Source organism: Gopherus flavomarginatus, chromosome 5, assembly GCF_025201925.1.
Source record: "Gopherus flavomarginatus isolate rGopFla2 chromosome 5, rGopFla2.mat.asm, whole genome shotgun sequence".
In the NCBI taxonomy this organism is placed as follows: Eukaryota; Metazoa; Chordata; order Testudines; family Testudinidae; genus Gopherus; species Gopherus flavomarginatus.
In genome coordinates this window covers 44,327,669-44,348,965 of record NC_066621.1, presented here as the reverse complement: position 1 = coordinate 44,348,965, position 21,297 = coordinate 44,327,669, and the positions used below count along the sequence as shown (strand labels likewise).

Sequence of the window (21,297 nt, the reverse complement as noted above, 5' to 3'; positions counted from 1 at the left end):
GATTGTTGCCATCGCCTAAAACCGCAGTTGTGATTAAGCAGGCTCCGGCTAGGTCGGAGACCAGGATAGCCCCTAGGAAGTCCAACCTCTGCGTGGGAACCAGAGTGGATTGCTCTATAGTAATCATCAGGCCTAGACCTGTGAATAAGACCGTGACGATGCCCACGTGCTGAGTGGTTTGTGTCTCGGAGTCTCCTCGGATAAGCGAATCGTCCAGATACGGAAAAACGCATATCCGACATCAGCGAAGGTAGGCGGCTACTATGGCCATAAACCAGAAGTACTGACGGTTGGCTAGAAAGCGGAGGTATCTCCTGTGCAGAGGGAAGATGGCGTTGCGAAAGTACACGTCCTTCATATCGAGGGCGGCATAGTAGCCCCCAGGAGGCAAGGATGGAATAATGGTTCCCAGGGATACCATGCGGAACTTCAACCTTATCCTAAACTGGTTGAGTCTGCGCAGGACTAGGAAGGTCTGAGTCCTCTGTTCGAGTGGGGGACTAGGGCATAACGGGAGTAGACCCCCTTGCCCCTTTTGTCAGTCGGCGTCTGCACCTCTTGTACGAGGAATTGCTCGTGAGAGGGGTCCCTGAAGGGGGACAGGGCTGGAACAAATTAGAGGTGGTACCTATGCTCCACCGTGCACAGGACCCAGCGATCTGAAATTAACTGGGGCCACGCCAGGAGAAAGCGGGATTGGGATCCCGGCCTGTGACTGGTACACCGCCCTCAGGCGCACCTTGGAAGGTTCGTCTTTGGTCCCAGTGGTAATTGCGAGGGACCTTGACCTTGGCTCTTTAGGGGTCCTGACGTTCATCTGCGACCACCTTGGCCTCGCCGTTTGCCAAAGTCCTGTCTCTGGGTAGGCACAGAGTATGGCGGCTGGGGACAGAAAGGCCTGCATTTGGTCGCTGGTATATGCATGCTGAGAGAGCGCATTAGGACCCTATTGTCCATCAGGCTTCGCAGCCTGGGGCTGTCTTTGCCGCGAAGAGACCTTTACCAACAAAGGGTAAATCCTGAATGGCATACTGCAGCTCCGGCCGGAGGTTTGAAACCTGAAGCCATGAGATGCACCTCATGGCGACACCAAAGGCCAGAGTCCTGGCTGCTGAGTCTGCTGCGTCCAACAAGGCCTGGAGGGACGCTCTGGGTACCCTTTTCCCCCGTCCTCCAAGATGGCAGCGAACTCTTGGCGGGAGTTTTGAGGGAGAAGCTCCATAAACTAAACTATCTTCACCCAGGTGCTATAATTATAGCAGCTAAGCAAGGCTTGTTGCTTTGCTACCCAGAGCTGCAGGGCCTCTGCAGAGTACACCTGGCGGCCAAGTAGGTTCATTCGCCAAGCCTCCTTCGGTTTCGGGGCTGGCGCCCGCTGGCCATGCCAATACCTCTCCTTAACAGACTGAAAGACTAGTGAGCAGAGAGGAGAGCGGACAGACGAGTAGTCGTACCCTTTAGAGGGCCCCATACCGGGTCCTCTACCTCTGGGACCTCCTCCACCTCAGCTTGTCGGGGGGCGTATCAGAATCGTGGTCCTGAGCATAAGATCTGCGCATGTGGGATGACACGGCTGCGTGTCTGGATGGCCATGGAGGTACTAAAAAAAAAAGGCATGGGCAGAGTCTCTAACTCTATCAGACCTTGCCCAACTCGGCACCGGGGACCGGCAGCGGGAGGCATACCGGTACCTGGAACAAGATCCAGACCTGCAACCAGAACAGTGCCGAGAGGTCGACTGAGATCTCGAGGCTTGGGGAGAGGCTACGGGAGTCACGGTACCTGTCGCGGTGCCGGGAGTCGGAACAGTGCCGATAGTAGCGGGTCGGCGAACGGGATACCGACCGGTGCGGCGAGTGCAACCAGTACCGATGAGGAAAACAGCACCAGGACTGCAAATGGTGTCGGGTGTGCCGACGGGACCTGGAGCGTCTGTGGGACCGTGATCATGAACGGTGCCGCTCTGCTGTGCTGACAGACGACGGTCATATGAAGAGACTGTATTACCCACACCGGCGGTGCCGGGGTCAGGCAGCATCGACTCTGTCATGGCAATGAGATCCCTCGCCGTTGGTAATGTCTCCGGCGTGGAGGGAACAGCAGGCTCAACCACAGTGCATACTGGGGAGCTGTCAGGCACCGGATTCGACGGCCCTCGTGGGACCGGGATCGACAGTACCGAGGTCGTCAGAGCTTCGCTAGGTGTCGGTGCTGGGCGATCCGACTTAGACGAGCTCTCTGGCTGCGATGCAGTCGGCATGGAAGCAGCAGGAGCAGTAAGCTCAACCACGGCGCTTGCCGGGGAGCCGTCAGGCACCGGATTCGACGGCCCCTGTGGGACTGGAATCGACGGTGCCGACATCGTCGGTGCCTCAGCAGGTGTCGGTGCCGGGCGATCCGACTTAGACGAACTCTCTGGCTGCGGTGCAGTTGGCACAGAAGCAGCGGGAGCAGTAAGCTCTACCACGGCGCGTGCCGGGGAGCTGTCAGGCACTGGATTCAATGGTCCTGGGGGACTGGAATCGACGGTGCCGATGTCATCGGTGCCTCTGCAGGTGTCGGTGCCGGGCAATCCGACTTAGACGAGCTCTCTGGCTGCGATGCAGGTGGCACGGAAGCAGCAGGAGCAGGGGGCTCAACCATGGCGCGTGCCGGGGAGCCGTCAGGCACCAGCAGGAATTGTAGGCTTTCTCGACCTCGGAGGAAGGGAGCGGTGCCGAGTAGACTTCGGTGCTGGCAACGGCCGGTGCCGAAAGGCCTTGGCACTACCGGCGGGGTCCGGTGCCGAGGAGGCCTTCTGCCAGCCGCTTGATCATCGCTCGGTGCCAAAGGTGGAGGGGTAAGTGAAAGTTCCACTCCTTTTTGTTCTCGGCTTAAAAGCCTTGCAAATGGGGCACTTAGCTGTCAAGTGTGATTCCGTGAGGCACTTCAAACAGGAGTCGTGTAGATCTCCCTTCGGCATCGGCTTCTGGCAGGCCGAGCCCATTTTAAAACCCGGTGAGCCGTGCATGGGCTCCGGCACCGGGTGCAGGGAAGGGGCTACTTCCTGAACCCTGCTAACTATTACTAAACTAACTATGTTAGCAAAGAAAAAAAAAAGTATAACTATACAAATATATTAAAAAGGATTATAACTGCATAACTATATACGAGAACTACGAATAGCTAGGGAAGTGGAGGTCAGCTAAGCCGCGCTCCACTGTTCCAACGACCGACACGGGCGGTAAGAAGGAACTGAGGAGCGGGTGGGCCGGCAGGGGCATATATCGAGCACGATGACGGCGCCACTCTAGGGGGCGACCTGCCGGCCCACTGAGTTGCTAGGGTAAAAGTTTTCCGACGAATGTGCACGCGCGGCGCACACACCTAACTGGAATGGATATGAGCAACCACTCGAAGAAGAACTAAAGGTTAACTGTTTGTTTATTTGTTTTTCCAATAGGTCTATCAGTCTTGGTATCACAAGCTGAAATAAATAATAATGAAATAAGTTACATCTGCAAACAAAATACATCATTTAATAAAAATGTCAACTTTTCTAATAAGAATTCTTATACAGATAAATACACTTCATTTGTATGTTTTTATTTCATTTAACTTTGATTTAAGTAAATACTACAACAGAGTGTCTGTCCAGATCAGAGGTGGGCAAACTAAGCCAGCGAGTCCCTCCCCTGCTGTCCCTCCTCTCCTGAAGCCTCAGCTTGCCATGCTGCCAGTGCTCTGGGCGGCGGAGCTGCGAGCTCCTGCTGCACAGTGCAGCAGTGTGCCTGCCTCCGGCCGGGTGGCGTAGCTGCCAGTCCTGCCGCTCTGAGCGGCATGGTAAGTGAGCGGGGCATTGGATATAGGGCAAGAGGTCCCAGGGGCAGTCGGGGACAGGGAGCAGGGGACGGTAGGATGGGGCAGAGGTTCTTGGGGGGCGGGAGGCAGTCAGTGGACAGCAAATGGGGAGGGGGTTGGATAGACATGGGAGTCCTGGGGGGCCTGTCAAGGGGCAGGGGTATGGATAGGTGTCTGGGCAGTCAGGGGACAGGGAGAAGGGGGGGTTGGATAGGGGGTGGGGTCCCAGAAGGGCAATTAGGGGTGGTGGGGGATCCTGGGAGGGGGCAATCAGGGGACAAAGAGCAGTGGGTGGGGTTGGATGGGCCAGGGGTTCTAAGGGGGGCAGGAAGTGGAAGGAGGCAGAGAGGGGGCAGGGGCCAGGGGCCAGGCTGTTTGGAGAGGCACAGCCTTCCCTACTTGGCCCTCCATCCAGTTTCAAACCCCAATATGGCCCTCAGGCCAAAAAGTTTGCCTACCCATGGTCCAGATGCTCGATGTGCTCTTAAAATAACTTAGAAGTTCAGCAGTACAATTTAATATAACCTATGTTAATTCTCCAGAAATACAAGGTTGCCATTGTTTAGTGAAAAATCCTCTTTATGAAGTGTCTTGTAAATCTTATACTTATTTTTTTTATGCTGGGGTGGAGTAGGAGTAGAGGAAGGAAATAGTTTAGCCACTATAGTTACAGTGAATTCCAAGGAGGAAAACACCAACTAAATCAATTAAAGACTATCATTGCTGTGAGTAAAAGTTCTTTGATTGTTGCCTGGCAACTAAATAAACAGCTTCCTTCTTGAGCTTCCTGTTTTAGAATCAATAAGTGATTATTTGCTATGTTAGCAGCAATATTGGGGTAAAAACCGTCAAGTTAACTTAACTGTCATTATTTTCAACCATAGAATTTTGTAATAGTTTTTTTATTTTACTCTTGAATGTTTACTTTTAATAAAATTCATAAAGCACACTATCATTTTTCCTTTAATTAGCAATTTGGGTCAGAACCTTCCAGAACCTAGATGAATCGGTCAATCCACCTATGAGCCTAGATAGCTCTCCTTAAATTAAACCCTTTGGTTTTGACAATAGCTCACTGGACTAAATGGAGGAAAAAACGGTTATCCACCTTTCATAACTGTTATTCTTAGAGATGTGTTGCTCATGTCCATTCCATTCTAGTTCATTCTAGGTGTATGTGCACCCATGTGCACGGAGGTCAGAGACTTTTGCCTTTGTGGTTTCCATAGGGCTGGTTGTGGCGCACTTTGGGGTGACTAGCTCATGCTGCAGTATAATGTGCCCTACACCCTCTCTGTTCCTTATTGCCGACAACTCCAACAGAGGAGTAGGAGAGCAGGTAATGGAATGGACATGAGCAACACATCTTGAAGAACAACAGTTACAAAAGGCGGGTAACCGTTATTTCTTCAAGTGCTTGCTTGAGTCGATTCCATTCCAGGTGACTCTAAAGCAGAATCCTTGGAGGTGGGCTCGGAGTTCAAAGTCTTGAGGATTGGAGCACCGCTCTAGCAAAACCAGTGTCATCTTGAGCTTGCTCTGTCAGGGCATAATGTGAAGCAAATGTGTGGATGGACAACCAGGTTGCAGCCTGACTAATTTCTTGGATCAGCATCTGAGCGAGGAAGACTGCTGATGATGACTGCGCCCTAGTTGAATGAGCCATCACAATCTCTGGTGGCGGCATCTTTGACAGCTCATAACAGTAGCAGATTCAAGCTGTGATCCAGGCCATGATTCTCTGGGAAGACACTTGGCAACCCTTCATCCTGTCTGTGACAGCAACAAACAACTGCGTAGCCTATGGAACGGGTTCATTCATTCTATATTGAAAGCCAGTGCCTGCCTGACATCTAGGGTATGCAGCCTGCATTCCTCATCCATTGCATATTTGGACACTGGGTCTGTAGGTATACATCTTTATCAGTATGGAACTGAGAGACGACCTTGGGCAGAAAGGCCAGGTGCGGACACAGCTGGACTTGGTCCTTACAGAAGACCATATAAGGCAATTGCGACGTGAACACCCTGATTTCAGATGCCCTATGGGCCAAAGTTATAGCAACCAAGAAGGCAACCTTCCAGGAGAGAAGCAGGAGGGAGCAGGGAGCCAAGGGCTTCCAGTGTGGCCCCTGAGCCTAGACAGCACAAGATTCAGGTCCCAAGCAGGGGACTGGGTCCCGGACATGCGGGTAAAGGCGCATCAGACCTTTCAGGAACTACGCCGTCATCAGATGGGTGAAGACGGACCTGCCTTGGAATGGAGGGTGGAACACTGATATGGCTGCCAGGTGAACCTTGACCAAGGATGACAGGCCCTGGAGCTTATGACGAAGCAAATAGTTCAGGATGCCTTGCAGTGGGGCCTCTTCTGCACGAAAATGATGATCTGAGGTCCAACACGTGAACCGCTTCCACTTTGCCAATTGGTGGCCCCAGTGGAGGGTTTTCTGCTACCCAGCGTAACCTGCTGCACAGCAGTGGAACACTGCCGTTCATCCCCATTCAGCCACGCAGTAGCCAGGCTGTCAAATACAGTGCCACCAGGTTCAGATGCAGCAGATTGCTGTGGCTCTGGGATAGCAGATCTTGCTGAAGAGGTAGGCGCAGCATGGTGGCAGACGAAAGACTCAGCAGCACACTGAACTAGTGTTGATAAGGCCACGCTGGGAGTCTGAGGATGATCACTGCTTTGTCTTGTTTCACCTTGAGCAGGACTCTGTGGATTAATGGCACCAGCAGAAAGGCGTACATCAGAGCTCCTGAACATAGAATCAGGAAGGTGTCTGATAGGGAGCCCTTGTCCCTGCCCTGCAGAGAATAGAACATGTGGCACTTTCTGTTCTGCCTGGATGCAAACAGGTCAACCTGGGGAGTCCCCCCACCTATGGAAGATTAGGCTGACCACCTCCAGATGGAGCGACCATTAATGGTGAAACAAGAAGGTCCTGCTGAGGTGATCTGCCAGGACGTTCTTGGCTACGGGCAGGTGGATAGCTACCAGATGAATGGCATATCGCACACAAAAATCGGAGAGGCTGAGCACTTCGTGACAAAGGGCTGAAGACCTGGTACCACCCTGCCTGTTGATGTAATATCACAGCGGTATTTTCTGTGAGGACCTTCACCACCTTTCCTTTCAGGTGGGGCAAGAAGGCCTGGCAGGCTAGGCAAACTGCTTTGAGCTCCCTGACGTTGATATGATGGATGAGATCATTGTGGAGCCAGAGGCCCTGGGTGCTGAGATCACACCCAGATGGGCTTCCCAACCCAGATCTGAAACATCCAAGAACAGGATGATCGACGGAGACCAGATTGCAAAGAGGACTCCCTGCAGCACTGACCTGGGATCCCGACACCAATCCAGAGACAGGAGGACATGGTTCAACACTGTGACCACATGGTCCAGGGTGTGCCTGCTGAGGATGTAGACCAAGGCTAGCTACACTTGCAGAGGCCGCAGATGAAGATAGGCATAGCTAACCACATATGTACACGTGGTCATGTGGCCCATCATTCGGAGGCACATGTGGGCCATGGTGAGTGAATGGCTCTTTATATGAGGGATTAAGCTTGACATGGCCTGAAAATGTGCTTCCGGAAGGAAGGCCCTGGCCCACGTGGAGTCTGAAACTCTATCCTTTGAAATGGTGTTAACATGGACTTTTCTGTGTTTATTAATAGACCCGGGTTGCTGCAGGTGGACCGCCTCTTGTGCATTTTCCCCGTAGACCTGCCCTTGATGAGCCACTCATTGAGACACAGGAAGATTGGGACAAAGGGTAGGAATTAATGGTAAATTCTCAGAATGGAAAGGGGTAACTAGTGGTGTTCCCCAAGGGTCAGTCCTAGGACCAATCCTATTCAATTTATTCACAAATGATCTGGAGAAAGGGGTAAACAGTGAGGTGGCAAAGTTTGCAGATGATACTAAACTACTCAGATAGTTAAGACCAAAGCAGATTGTGAAGAACTTCAAAAAGATCTCACAAAACTAAGTGATTTGGACAACAAAATAGCAAACGAAATTTAATGTGGATAAATGTAAAGTAATGCACATGGGGGGGGGGAAATAACCCCAACTATACATACAATATGATGGGGGGCTAACTTTGCCACAACGAGTCAGGAAAAAGATCTTGGAGTCATAGTGGATAGTTCTCTGAAGATGTCCACGCAGTGTGCAGAGGCAGTCAAAGAAGCAAATGGGATGTTAGGAATCATTAAAAAGGGGATAGAAAATAAGACTTGAGAATATTATATTGCCCTTATATAAATCCATGGTACACCCACATCTTGAATACTGTGTACAGATGTGGTCTCCTCACCTCAAAGATATTCTAGCATTAGAAAAGGTTCGGAAAAGGGCAACTAAAATGATTAGGGGTTTGGAGAGGGTCCCATATGAGGAAAGATTCAAGAGGCTAGGACTCTTCAGCTTGGAAAAGAGGAGACTAAGCGGGGACATGATAGAGGTATATAAAATCATGAGTGATGTTGAGAAAGTGGATAAGGAAAAACTATTTACTTATTCCCATAATACAAGAACTAGAGGGTCACTAAATGAAATTAATAGACAGCAGGTTTAAAACAAATAAAAGGAAGTTCTTCACGCAGCGCACAGTCAACTTGTGGAACTCCTTACCTCAGGATGATGTGAAGGCTAGGACTATAACAGTGTTTAAAAGAGAACTGGATAAATTCATGGTGGTTAAGCCCATAAATGGCTATTAGCCAAGATGGGTAAAGAATGATGTCCCTAGCCTCTGTTCATCAGAGGATGAAGATGGATGGCAGGAGAGAGATCACTTGATCATTGCCTGTTAGGTTCATTCCCTCTGGGGCACCTGGCATTGGCCACTGTCAGTAGACAGATACTGGGCTAGATGGACCTTTGGTCTGACCCAGTATGGCCGTTCGTACATTCTTATGTTCCTCTGTCTCAGCGCCATGCATTTCATGAAAACTCTGGGGGCCAAAGATAGGCCACAGGGTAGCAACATGAAATGAAAGTGTCACTCAACCACTATGAAATGCAGGAAATGCCTGTGCCACAGAAATATGGAGACATGAAAGCAAGCGTCCTTTAAGTCAAGAGTAGTGTACCAGTCCCCCAGATCCAGGGATGGGATGATGGAGACCAGGGAGACCATGCAGAACTTGAACTTCTTGAGAGACTTGTTGAGGCCACCCAGGTTCAGAATAGGTCTGAGACCCCGCCTTTGCCTTTGGGATTAGGAAGTAGTGGGAGCAGAATCCTCTTCCTTCCATATCTCGAGGAACCTCCTCCACAGCCCCCAAGACCAGGAGATTTTTGACCTCCTGAATGAGAAGTTGCTTGTGAGAAGGGTCCCTAAAGAGGGGTAGGGGTGGGGCAGAAGGACGGGTCACCAAAACTTGCAGGGTATATCCCTGAGCTACTGTGTCCAGGAACCAATGGTCTGATGTAATCCGTGCCCAGGCTGAGCGGTAGGGAAAAAGACAGCTGAGGAAAAGGCAGGAAGGATCCAGGCAGTTGGCTGGTGCATTGCTCCCAAGCACACTCACAAAATGAGCACTTCTGGCTCCCTCGGTGCTTCACCGGGCCAGGCTGCACAACAGATCAGGATGACAAAGGGTGACCGTGACTAAACCCTACATCCCTTTTCCTTGCAGGTGCCTGCCAAGGCCGCCTCTGTCGAGGTGGCAGAGGAGGGCAGAACGGCTGTCTCAACTCCTGAGTAATATGCATCCTCTGAGAGCAGAGTCGCCCACATGTCTTTCAGGCCGTGCAGATGAGCATCCATTTGGTTGGAAAAAAGGCCGACACTGTCAAATGGGAGGTCCTGAATAGAGGCCTGCATTTCCTGGGACTGGTCTGTGGTTTGGAGCCAGGAACTTCGCTGCATGACCACTGCCGAGGCAACAACTAGGGCAGCTGAATGGCTGCATCCCAGGCCATTTGGAGGGAACACCAAGATGCTGCAGTACGCTCCTCCACCAGAGTTTTGAACTCCTGGGCCATCTCCTGGGTCATGGCATCCTCCAACTTGAGAAGAGAATCCCACAAGTTAAAGTTATAGCAACTCAAGATGAAGAAAAATGCCGGGGGGAGTCCCAGCGCAAGGATGGGGATCTGGAGTACGGAGCCGATGACTTGTAGCAGCAAGCCGGGGCCAATGCAGAGACCAAGAATGTGGCGACCGAGGGCTCTGTCTTGGCTCCAGAGACTGGTGGTGCTCACTTGATTTGTGCAAGGCCTTGCCCTCTCAGGGAGCCATAGCCAGATCCATATCTCCACATGGTGCCATTTGCAGTGGGGGCGCTCTCTGCTCTCCTGGTCCCAGAAGCTGGGAGAGTGTCAACTGTGCCATCAGCTTGGGCCCTTTACTGTTCCCTTGAGTTGGTGATGGGTTCTTTTGGGGGGAGGAGCTCCCTGGGGCTGAGCCCTTTTTCAGGTCTGGAGTGGGCGTAAGGCCCAGACAAGGTCCTTTGTCCGGAGCCCCCTGGTTGGGCTTGCTTGGTGCCATCTTCTTAGGTTTCTTCTTCGGCACTAGCAACGGGGATTGGTGCCGGGAGGAACCTGGTGCTGGGTGTGCGCTCCACACCAAAGTAAAAGTGCTAGGTGCCACATCAGGCCGCTCTGGCTCCAAAGCTGGGCGCAGGGCAGCCTGCATCAGGAGAGCCCTGAGATGTATGTTGTGCTCCCTCTGAGTCTGAGGATCAACAGTTTTACGGATGTGACAGCACTTCTTTATGTGGGATTCCCTGAGACAGTTTAGACAACTATCATGCAGGTCACTAACAGGCATAGGCCTGTTACACACAGAGCACGGTTTAAAACCCAGGGACCAGGGCATGCCAGGACTGGGACACTATCTAGCACAGGGGTCGGCAACCTTTCGGAAGTGTTGTGCCGAGCCTTCATTTATACACTCTAATTTAAGGCTTCACGTGCCGGTAATACATTTTAACGTTTTTTAGAAGGTCTCTCTCTAAGTCTATAATATATAACCAAACTACTGTTATATGTAAAGTTGTCATAAACAGATAAGAAAAGTTAATAGCACAGAAGTACTTTATACCTCTTTGACTGTAAAGGGTTAACAAGTTCAGTAAGCCTGGCTGTCACCTGACCAGAGGACCAATCAGAGGACAGGATACTTTCAAATCTTAAGGGAGGGAAGTTTTTGTGCTGTGCTGTTAGTTGTGGTTGTTGTTCACTCTGGGGGCTCAGAGGGACCGGACGTGCAACCAGGTTTCTCTCCAAACTCCCTGATACAGGTTCTTATAGATTCAGAATAGTGAGTACTAGATAGACAAAGCGAGTTAGGCTTTTGTTTTGTTTTCTTTATTTGCAAATGTGTATTTGGTTGGAAGGAGTTCAAATTGGTATTTTGCTGAAAAGATTCTAATTTGTACTTATATTCTTAGAATGAGAGGGTATTCCCAGTGTCTATAGCTGAAAGACCCTGTACCTATTCTAGTTTTTAAATTTACAAAGATAATTTTTACTGTTTTTTCCTTCTTTAATTAAAAGCTTTTCTTGTTTAAGAACCTGATTGTTTTTTTATTCTGGTGTGAGATCCCAGGGGACTGGGTCTGGATCCACCAGGGAATTGGTGGGGAGAAAGGATACTGTCTCTCTCAGGGAGAATCTGGGAGGGGAAGAGAGAAGGAGGGAGGAAGGTGAATTGTCCTCTCTGTTTAAAGATTCAAGGAGTTTGAATCACAGTGATCTTCCAGGATAACCCAGGGAGGGGAAGTCTGGGAGAGGCAACGGTAGGGGAAAGGGTTTACTTTCCTTGTGTTAAGATCCAGAGGATCTGGGACTTGGGGGTCCCCAGGCAAGGTTTTGGGGGGACCAGAGTGTACCAGGCACTGGAATTCCTGGTTGGTGGCAGCGCTACAGGTCCTAAGCTGGTAATTGAGCTTAGAGGAATTCATGCTGGTACCCTATCTTTTGGACACTAAGGTTCAGAGTGGGGAATTATACTATGACAAAAGTAAACAAGGTTTTCAAAATGTTTCGGAAGCTTTATTTAAAATGAAATTTAAAATGTAGATCTTATCAGTTTAGTGTGATCCTTGCCCTTGCTTTTCCTTGCTGAGTTTTCCAATGTCTGGCACGTATTTGGATACTTTAAGCTGCACACAGGCTTCTGAGGGACAGAGGACAGATTTCATATGTGAAAATACCTGTTCACACAGGTATGTGGATCCAAATGCTGAAAGCATTACAAATGCAATTTTCTTCAAACAGTTAAATTTCACTGGCAGGGACATCCAGCAGGTCAGAATAGAGGCCCCATGATCTCTCTTGGTAGCTCCAAGTGTGCTCCGCAGATCCACAAACTTTGATTCCACAATTCTGAGCTTTTTAACTGAATGAGCTGCATTTCGAAATCTTCACCACTCATCCACTGAAATACAGACAAAAATCCAAATTGCTTTCATTGATCTTTTCAGGTTTAACTGGGCCAAATTGCTGTAAATCTTGAAATCTGTCAGAAATTTCTGATTCCAGTTCTTGCATGTACTTTCCAATCTCATGGACATTGACAGTGCAATGTGTCGATAGTTCTTTTATGAGTTGGAAGTGGCGGAAAGTAGAAGTTTTAATATCCTTGGAAAAAACTGCTAGTTTCACAACAAATGCTTTCCAGGCTTCATAAAGATCCAGAATTGTTTGCCCTGCACCCTGGAGACAGAGGTCGAGTTCGTTTAGGTCAGCAGTGATATCAGTTAGAAACATGAGCTTACACAGTCATTTGACATCATCCAGTTCAGGGTAGTTTTGTTCTTTTTCCGACAAAAAGGCCTTGATTGCATCAAAACAGTTTACAAAGTGCACCAAAACCTTGCCATGACTTAGCCACCGAACGTTGTTGTGAAGTGGGATGTCGTTATAAGCACTGTCTATCTCTTCTAGCAGTGCTTGAAATGGTGAGTCAAAGCAGATTAAGCAACAAGGAAATTCACAATTCGCACAACTGTATTCATCACATTATTAAGCTCTGAATTAGAAATTTTAGCACACAGGTTTTCTTGATTGGATGATACAGTGAAATTTGACTGTCGGATGGCCAATTTGATCTTCAAGTAACTTTACAAATCGTGTTTTCCAACCATGGCAGGAGCACCATCTGTTGTCACACAATATTTTTCTGATGTCAACTCTTCATTCTTCAAAATGGTTTACAAAACTTTCCCGTGTATCTTCCCCCTTTGTGCCATGCAGGGGTTTTAGGCAACAAAGTTTCTCTTGGATTCATTGGAAACATAGTATCTTGCAACAACTGCCAAATGTGGAACGTCGTTTATATCCACGCTCTCATAAACTGCAGCACTAAATGCTGTGTCTATCAATGCAGTCGTCTACTTTTCCTTAATGTTTTCTGCCATTTCACTTACGCATCTCTCAACTGTTCTGGCAGAGATGGGCAGTTCTTTTATTCTAGATATGACTGTATCTTTATTTAGCAAATCATTGAACAAAATCTCCGAACTGCTGAGAAACTTCTTTTATATATTCCCCATCTGTAAACAGCTTTCTGTTTTTTGCAATGCACTGTGCAATCTTGTAACTTCCTTCTGTAGCTTGATTTTTACTTACACTTGAGCTTTTAAAAACACTGCTTTGCTTCTCATAGGCTGCTCCTGCTTTTTTGATTCAGTCTTGTCTGCTTTGCCAAGAAAAGTTTTCTTGTGCTTCATTTTAAAATGTCGAACACTTGATGTGTGATAAACACTTTCATAACAGAAAGCACAAATAGCACGGTCCTTCTTTTCAATAAATCCAAATGCGTCTGTCCAAGCAGGCTGAAATGATTGGACATCTAGCTTTGCTTTCTTAGGAGCTGCCATTTCGTCAACTGTTCCCTTCAACTCTCAGTGGGAAAAGAAGTGGTGATAGAAGGCAGGCACAAGGTCAAACATAATGTGGTCTGATACAAGCAATTTTAAGATGGGGGTGCTGAGCTGCACCCCCTCTTGCCTCATGTGCAACTCACTGTCCCAGGCTGGGGACAGTGGGCCACAGAGGAGAGGCTGCAGAGCACTGATCCAAGGCCAGGAGCAGAGCCAAGGGTGGCCTGCTGGGACTCCAGGCTGGAGATCCAGACCCTGGCTGGCAGGAGGTCAGCAGCTGGAACCCCAGATCGATAGGTGAGTGGAGCTCATGGTTGGTAGGTCTCAGCCCGTCCTAGCTCTGGGGTTTCAGCCCACTGCCAGCCTAGGGTTCCTTCACCCAGGCCGGCAGGGGGCGCTGAGTGGGACCAGCAGTAGGACCCCAGCTGCCATCAAAAATCAGCTTTCATGCCACCTTTGGCACACATGCTGTAGGTTGTCAACCCCTGATCTAACACTAACAGCTACTTAACAACTAACAACGGTTAAACTATTTACAGCTAGAAGCACAAGGTTGAGATAGGAAAAAAAAATACAGCTGCCCACTTGCGAAGCAAGGCACAAAGGCGTTCTGACCAATGCGGGTGATAAGAAGGAACTTAGAAGGCATAGGGCCTGCTGTGCCTGAAATACCATGGCTTGAGCGTGGCACCCCAGAGGACTCCACAGCTGGCACTATGGATACTGCTAAGGCAAAAGTCTGACATCCGCATATGTGGGCGCGCACACACACCTAGAATGAACTAAAATGGAATCAACATCGAGGAAGCACTCGAAGAATTTTTGTGGACATCTGTGTTGAAACCAGAAATAATTTGCTGATTGGTCATATTCTCCCAGGTAATAACACCTTCATTGATGCAAATAGCACTCACACAGCACCAAGAGCACCAATTTGCTGCGTCAGGGCAGCACGGCCTCACACTGGAGATGATACACAAGTTTCCAAAGAACAGGCAAAATGTGCTTAAAAGACTAACATGTATAAGGCAATATGCACTGCTGCCGCCTGGACGATCACTTTATACAAATTTAAAAACAAAAAATTATATTGTCTTAGTAGAAAGGATGTTGAGACTATCAGATACATAACCTCCTGTCTCCAAATAATAGGTCTGAATATAAAAGATGATCCATTAAGAGAGTGTCTGCTCTGAAAGATTCCCATTTGGCCCCTTCTCCAGATGCAACAAAACAATCCAGATGACTTGAAAAACCATGGCCCCAGCCTGGTTGCAAATAAGTCTGCTCACTTTAGATCCAACTTGTGGAGCAAAGTTACCAAAGTGAATCATGTGTTCAGGAAATTTTTTTGTTCAGGTGGGAAAACCAGAAATCTCTTGCAGCTACAACTCTGAGCATGATAGTAGTTCAGGTAATACATTGCAGCTGACATATCTATGAGCACTTGCACTATATGACTTCTGATGATAAGGCTAAATATGTTGGACTTATAACAAATTTACATGTTATCTAGCTTCAAGGCAAAATAATTCCCTATAATGATGGTGAACAGGGCCTGAATAAAGTGAATTCCTGTCAAGGATGATTCCCCACTCTGGTACTTCAAGTGCAGGAGGTGGGGGCCTGCAAGGATTCTAAAAATAGTATTAAACTCCCAAAGTTACAGCTTTTCTCTGACCTTGGATGGGTAGATGCTGCCATCACCCAAGTGCAAAAAACCCCTTTTAGAACCCAGGAAGGTGCACTTGGGAATTCCTTCCTGTGGGTACCCTCAAGCCCTTTCACTGCTCCCCTGCTGTGGAAGAGTTGAGAAAGGAAATTAGCTGTTGCCAGCAGGTAATTAAACATCATATGGACAAATCTCTTAGGGACACAAAAATTCAATCCTGTTCTTAAAAAACGTAAATTTGATTAAAAACAAAAAGAAAGAAAATACATCTGGAACTTAGGCTTTTTGCTAAGTTTTAAAAAACACATGTACAAGGATTAAGCATCACGATAGCTTCTTGAGGTCTAGCTTAAAGGTTACAAGCAAAGCAAAAGCGTTTGGGGTTAGCACAGAGGAGTCCACAAGCCATAAAGAAATAAATGAGATAAACCTAATCGTGTCTTTCTAGACATTTCCTGATCTACTTACATATCTGGTGTTTCAAATGAGTAGTTTCTAGGTATGATTTGATCATTTTTCATACAAGGCACAAGCTCTTAAAGCATAGTTCCAGCCCTGTCCCTGATCTCTGGGAGAACAACACAGAAGTCAAAGGGGAAATTTTTTCCCAATTTTAAAAAGTTCTAGCCTTCCCATTGGCTCTTTTGGTCAGGTACCTACCCCCTTCCTCTTACCTATGGACTTTTTAACCCTTTACATGTAAAGCAAGTAGAGAACAGCTACTAACAGGGATTTTATAGCTAGCTGGCTGGCTGGATATCCATAAAAGAGAGCAACTCCCCACTTCATTTATCACAACCCCTCTTAGGAGGTTAGATGGGAAAGTACACCACAATGTTGTTTTTTTTCTATCTCAGTTCCAGCAGTCACAATAAGAGTCCTGAACAAAGCCTGAGCTTGTGAGCATATGAAGCATATGTATTGAAGCTACACTTTCTGACACATTTAACCATGGCGGCTGAAAGCAACAGAGACTAGAAAAGTACTTTAATACTATGCATTAATATAAGGACTTAGTAGTGGGGGGAAAGGATGAAGAAAACTTTCCTCATAAATTAGAATTTAAAAAACAAAACACAAGAAGAATAATGTCTGGTCAGCAACCCTCAGATTGTCTGATTTTTCTTAAATAGCAGAATAAACAGGATTTGAGAGGAAAGGTAGGTTGTGCACCCCTAACCCTCAATGTGGACTGTTATGACCCTCTCCTAAAGTACAGTGAATTCAATAGTTCCACAGATCATGTGATATACCATGCAAAATTAAGAGTAGATGTGGGGAGGCAGTTTTATGAGGAAGAAATATGGGTTTATCTTAGCTCTATAAGCATTCGACATACTCCTTTGCTCTCAGTGCAGCATGCTGTGAGATATCACCAGCAAAGCACATAAGGGGATGTCACATCAAGGAGGAGCCACACAGATTTAAAACAATAACATTTAAGAATTTGGTTTATATTTTATTTTACTGAACCTAAAAATAAAACACAAAGCTGCATGCTTTTATAGTTCCTTGTTAAAAGTTATAAAAATCTTTATCTTTACCTTCAAAAGACGCAGAACTCTAATAAGGCGAATGATTCGGAATACCCTGATAGTCTTAATCATATGATATGTTGGGTGAAGTGGCTTAAAGATATTAATAATCATGATATCTATGAGTCCAACTATTATGATTACTAGTTCAAACTGATTCCAATGATGAAAGATGTAAGCCTTCCCCATGGCTAAAGCCTGTTATTAAAAAGAAACATACAGTATTTATTTAGATTCATTACATCATATACATTATAAAACAGGAGACTATATTAAGCTTTTACTCAAATCTGAAAACAATTATAATGCATCTTTTAACACTACCCAGGCTTGACAAATCAACTCATCCATCTATTAACAGTGCATAACATTCCCCATAGGTCTTACCAACCAATTTATGCAGAATTAAAACCTTTAACTAAAAAACAAACATAATATTTCTAACCTTTGAAGTATTACCTTTCTGCAACTGCAGGGAGGCAGATTGAAAGAGATATGTAAACTGTTTAAGACTTAAATTCTGGCTCCAGAAGACAGCAGGAGCAGCTGAGTTATCCATGGGCCAATCACTTCAGAGATGAATATTGGGGGGAAGAAATCCCCCCAGTCAAGTCACTCCATCTCTTTCTAGCCCGATGAATATTTATATAAATAATTAAAGTGGAACAGTTCCAACAGGAAAGAGTGATAGACTGACTGTATCCCACAGGATAAGGTATTCACTCAGGATGTGGGAGATCTGCATTCACATACTTCCTCCAAATTAGGCAGAACAAGGACTTGAATTTGGTTCTGCTATGTCTCCTGCACACTAGAGTGGTGTCATAGCCAATGGACTATTGGTTCTTCTGGGGTATCTTTCTCTGATTTTTTTGCGAAAAATATCAAAAGGTCTCAGGGTCATCCTGATGTGGAAGGGGAAATTTTTCAAAATCTCAAATTTTTTCATGGAAATAGGAAAGCTGTTTCCCACTTAGCTCTACTTTCAAGACATGATTAGAAGGTCAGAAAAAATCTTAAGACTTTCCAATTTACCATGTTCTATTCCATTTTTTCAATGGATAATTATTTTATTGAAAATATATTCCCTTGTAACTGGAGTTCTTCAAGATGGACTCTACACATTCCCACTCTTGGGATATGTCGATACAGCTCTGACATTGGAACGTTTAATCATAGCAGTGCCCATTTGAGCTGTCCTGCTTCAGTTCCTGGTCTCCCGCACTCTCAGTGTCCCTAAATATTCTGAGGGCAAGGCTATTAAAAAGAGTGCTTTGGTGCCACCAGTCACCAGTGGTGGCATTTGTCCATTGGGAGCCTCTTGTACAACTCAATTTTGGGTACCCTACTTGTGTAAAGAGTGCCATTTTGCTCTACAGTACGGTGTCCTCCACACAGTGTGACCTCTCATGCACTGTACATAGAGCAAAATGGCATCCTCCACACAGGTAGGGGTTTCAGATCCTTCTGTACTGAAGGATTTGATACCACTCCAGGAGTGGAGGGCAGTGCCTTATGAAGAGTTTTAGATTGTTTTTTGCCCTCCAAGACATTGTAGGCTGATACAGTCTGATTGTTCTTACAGATCGTTTAATGGATTTGAATCCAGAGAGTTTACTGCCAGGGCCTCCTGGGGCAGTGAGGCTTGGAGTTTGCTTAAGTATTCATCATAAGATTTTGGGGTGAAGATGCTGCAGATTAGGTAGGTGAGTGAATAGGTGAGGAAAAATGCCCTTCTCCCAGGCAAGCCTCCTCTAAGATTTAAAATGGAGAATACAGCAGGACAACAGGCCTATATCTTGAATCCTGGCCTTTTCCCCTTTGGATCTACACCACAGGATCCAAGTGCCAATACTGTAGCCCAGGAACCCCAGAACTAACAGAAAACAAACAGTAACTCTCAAAAAATAAAAACAAATAAAGAAAACCAGCCACAGTGGGAAGGAACTGATGTGTCTCAAGTGCCACACCCTTTCTATAACCTGATTCTGAGAATGCTCAAGAACAGCATGGGGCATGAGAAAAACTGGTTACCCACCTTTCGTAACTGTTGTTCTTCAAGATGTGCTGCTCATGTCCATTCCAATCTAGGTGTGCATGCACCTACGTGCACAGCCGTCTGAGATTTTGGCCTTAGCAGTACCAGTAGGGCTGGCTGTGGTGCCCTCTGGAGTTCTGCGCTCATGTCGTGGTATATCAGGCACTGCCAGGCCCACGCCCTCTCAGTACCATCTTGCCAACAACTCTGACAGAGGGGCAAGAGGGCAGGTAATGGAATGGACATCTCCAAGAACAATAGTTATGAAAGGCGGGTAACCGTTTTTCTTCTTCGAGTACTTGCTCATGTCAATTCCATTCTAAGTGACTCACAAGCATAATCAACAGATGTGGACTCAGAGTTCAGAATCTTGCTGCTTGCAGCACTGCTCTGCCAAAGCCAGTATTGTCTCAAGACTGCTGGGTCAGTGTGTAGTGCAACGCAAATGTGTGGATGGATGACCAGGTGGCACTCCAACAGATCTCTTGGATAAGCACATGCAGCAGAAAGGCTGCTGCTGATGTCTGCTCCCTAGTCAAATGAGCCGTCACGATCTCCGGCGGGAGCACCTTTGCCAGCTCATAGCAGTAGCAGGCCGTGGTCCAAGATGAGATTCTCTGGGCTGACACTGGGCAAGCTTTCATCCTGTCAGCAACAGCAAGAAACAACAGCATTGACTTATGGAACTGCTTTTTTCTATCAATGTAGAAGGCCAGTGCTCATCTGACATCCAGGGTATGCAGCCTGTATTCTTCATCCATTGCATTAGGTTTTTGGACAAAGGACTGGTAAGTAAATGTCTTGACCAGTGTGGAACTGGGAGACGACCTTGGGCAGAAAAGCCGGGTATGGACGCAGATGGACCTTGTCCTTATAGAAGACCGTATAAGGCGACTTGGACATGAGCGCCCTGATCTCGGACACTCTACAGGCCAAAGTTATAGCAACCAAGAAGGAGACCTTCCAGGAGAGAAGCAGGAGGGGGCAGGAAGCCAAGGGTTCAAAGAGGGGACCAATGAGCCTCGACAGCACAGGATTCAGGTCCCAAGGGGGGGGGACGGGGTCCTGGAGATGTGGGTTAAGGTGCTCAAAACTTTTCAGGAACTGCACTGTCATGATATGGGCAAAGATCAACCGACCTTGAAATGGAGGGTGGAATGCTGAAATGGCTGACTGGTGTACCTTGATCGAAGATAGCGACAGGTCCTGGAGCTTAAGGTGCAGTAAATAGTCCAGGATGTCCTGCAGCGAGGCCTCTTCCACACAGATGTATCGGTCTGAGGCCCAACACATGAACCACTTTCACTTAGCCACATAGATAGCCCTGGTAGATGGTTTTCTGCTGCCCAGCAGTACCTGTTGGACACCAGCGGAGCACTCCCGTTCATCCATATTTAGCCACACAGGAGCCAAGCTGTCAAGTGCAGTGATGCCAGGTTCTGGACTTACCATGGTTCTGGGACAGCAGATCCGTCCAGAGAGGTAGCTGCAATGGAGTGACTGCTGAAAGACTCAGCAGCATGCCAAACCAGTGTTGACAAGGCAATGCTGGGCAGTGTTCCCTCTAATTTTTCCTACACATGTGCAGAATGAATTTTGTTATGTGCACCAATGTGGAGTCATGTGTTACACATCACCTTCATATTGGTGCACATAAAATTTATGTGGTGAGGGTGGGGCCAAGGGGTTCGGAGTGTGGGAGGGGGCTGAGGGCTGGGGCAGAGGGTTGGGGTGCATAGGGTGAAGGCTCCAGCCGGGGGGTGTGTGCTTTGGTGGCGGGGCTGGGGATGAGGAGTTTGGTGTGCAGAAGGGTGCTCCGGGCTACAGTGGGGAGAGAGGACTCCCTCAAGCTGCAGCAGGACTTGGGCTGGTGGGGAGAGGTGCCTCTCCCTGCCGCAGCAGTTTCGGGGCTGGGGCCGTGGGATAGGCACCCCAGTCATGGCAGGTCAAGGCCAGGGCTAGGTTTTGGCCGCCCCTCCCCTGGCTGCAGCAGGTCTGGGCTGAGTTGGGGATTGTGGCAGGAGCACCCTATAGGCACCAACTCTATGGGTGCTCCAGGGCTGGAGCACTCACAGAGAAAAATTAGAAGCTGCTGCTCAGTAGCATGTATCAGCAGCCAAGTTCCTCCTGCCCTCCAACACCTCACCTGCTGGTGGCCCCGCTGACCAACTCCTCCCTTACTCTCCCAGCGCCTCCTGCCCACCGCGAATAGCTGATTTGTGGCATGCAGGAAGCTACAGGAGGGAGGGGGAGGAGCAGGGATGGGGTGCACTCGGGACAGGAGGCTGGGAAGAGGCAGGAGAGGGGACATGGGGGAAGGGGTTGAGTGGGGGCAGGGCCTGGGGTGGAAGGGGGGGTTGAGC

General features: G+C 47.8%; 1 protein-coding gene across 1 annotated transcript in view; it reads right to left on the bottom strand.

The window, feature by feature from the left end:
* Positions 1–21,297, bottom strand: part of LOC127051018 (sodium/hydrogen exchanger 10-like) — a 336,647-nt gene that overhangs the window by 155,361 nt on the left and 159,989 nt on the right. The window contains 2 exon segments of the mRNA XM_050952807.1: positions 3,406–3,466; positions 16,906–17,094. Of these exon segments, the coding sequence (XP_050808764.1) occupies positions 3,406–3,466; positions 16,906–17,094 (250 nt within the window).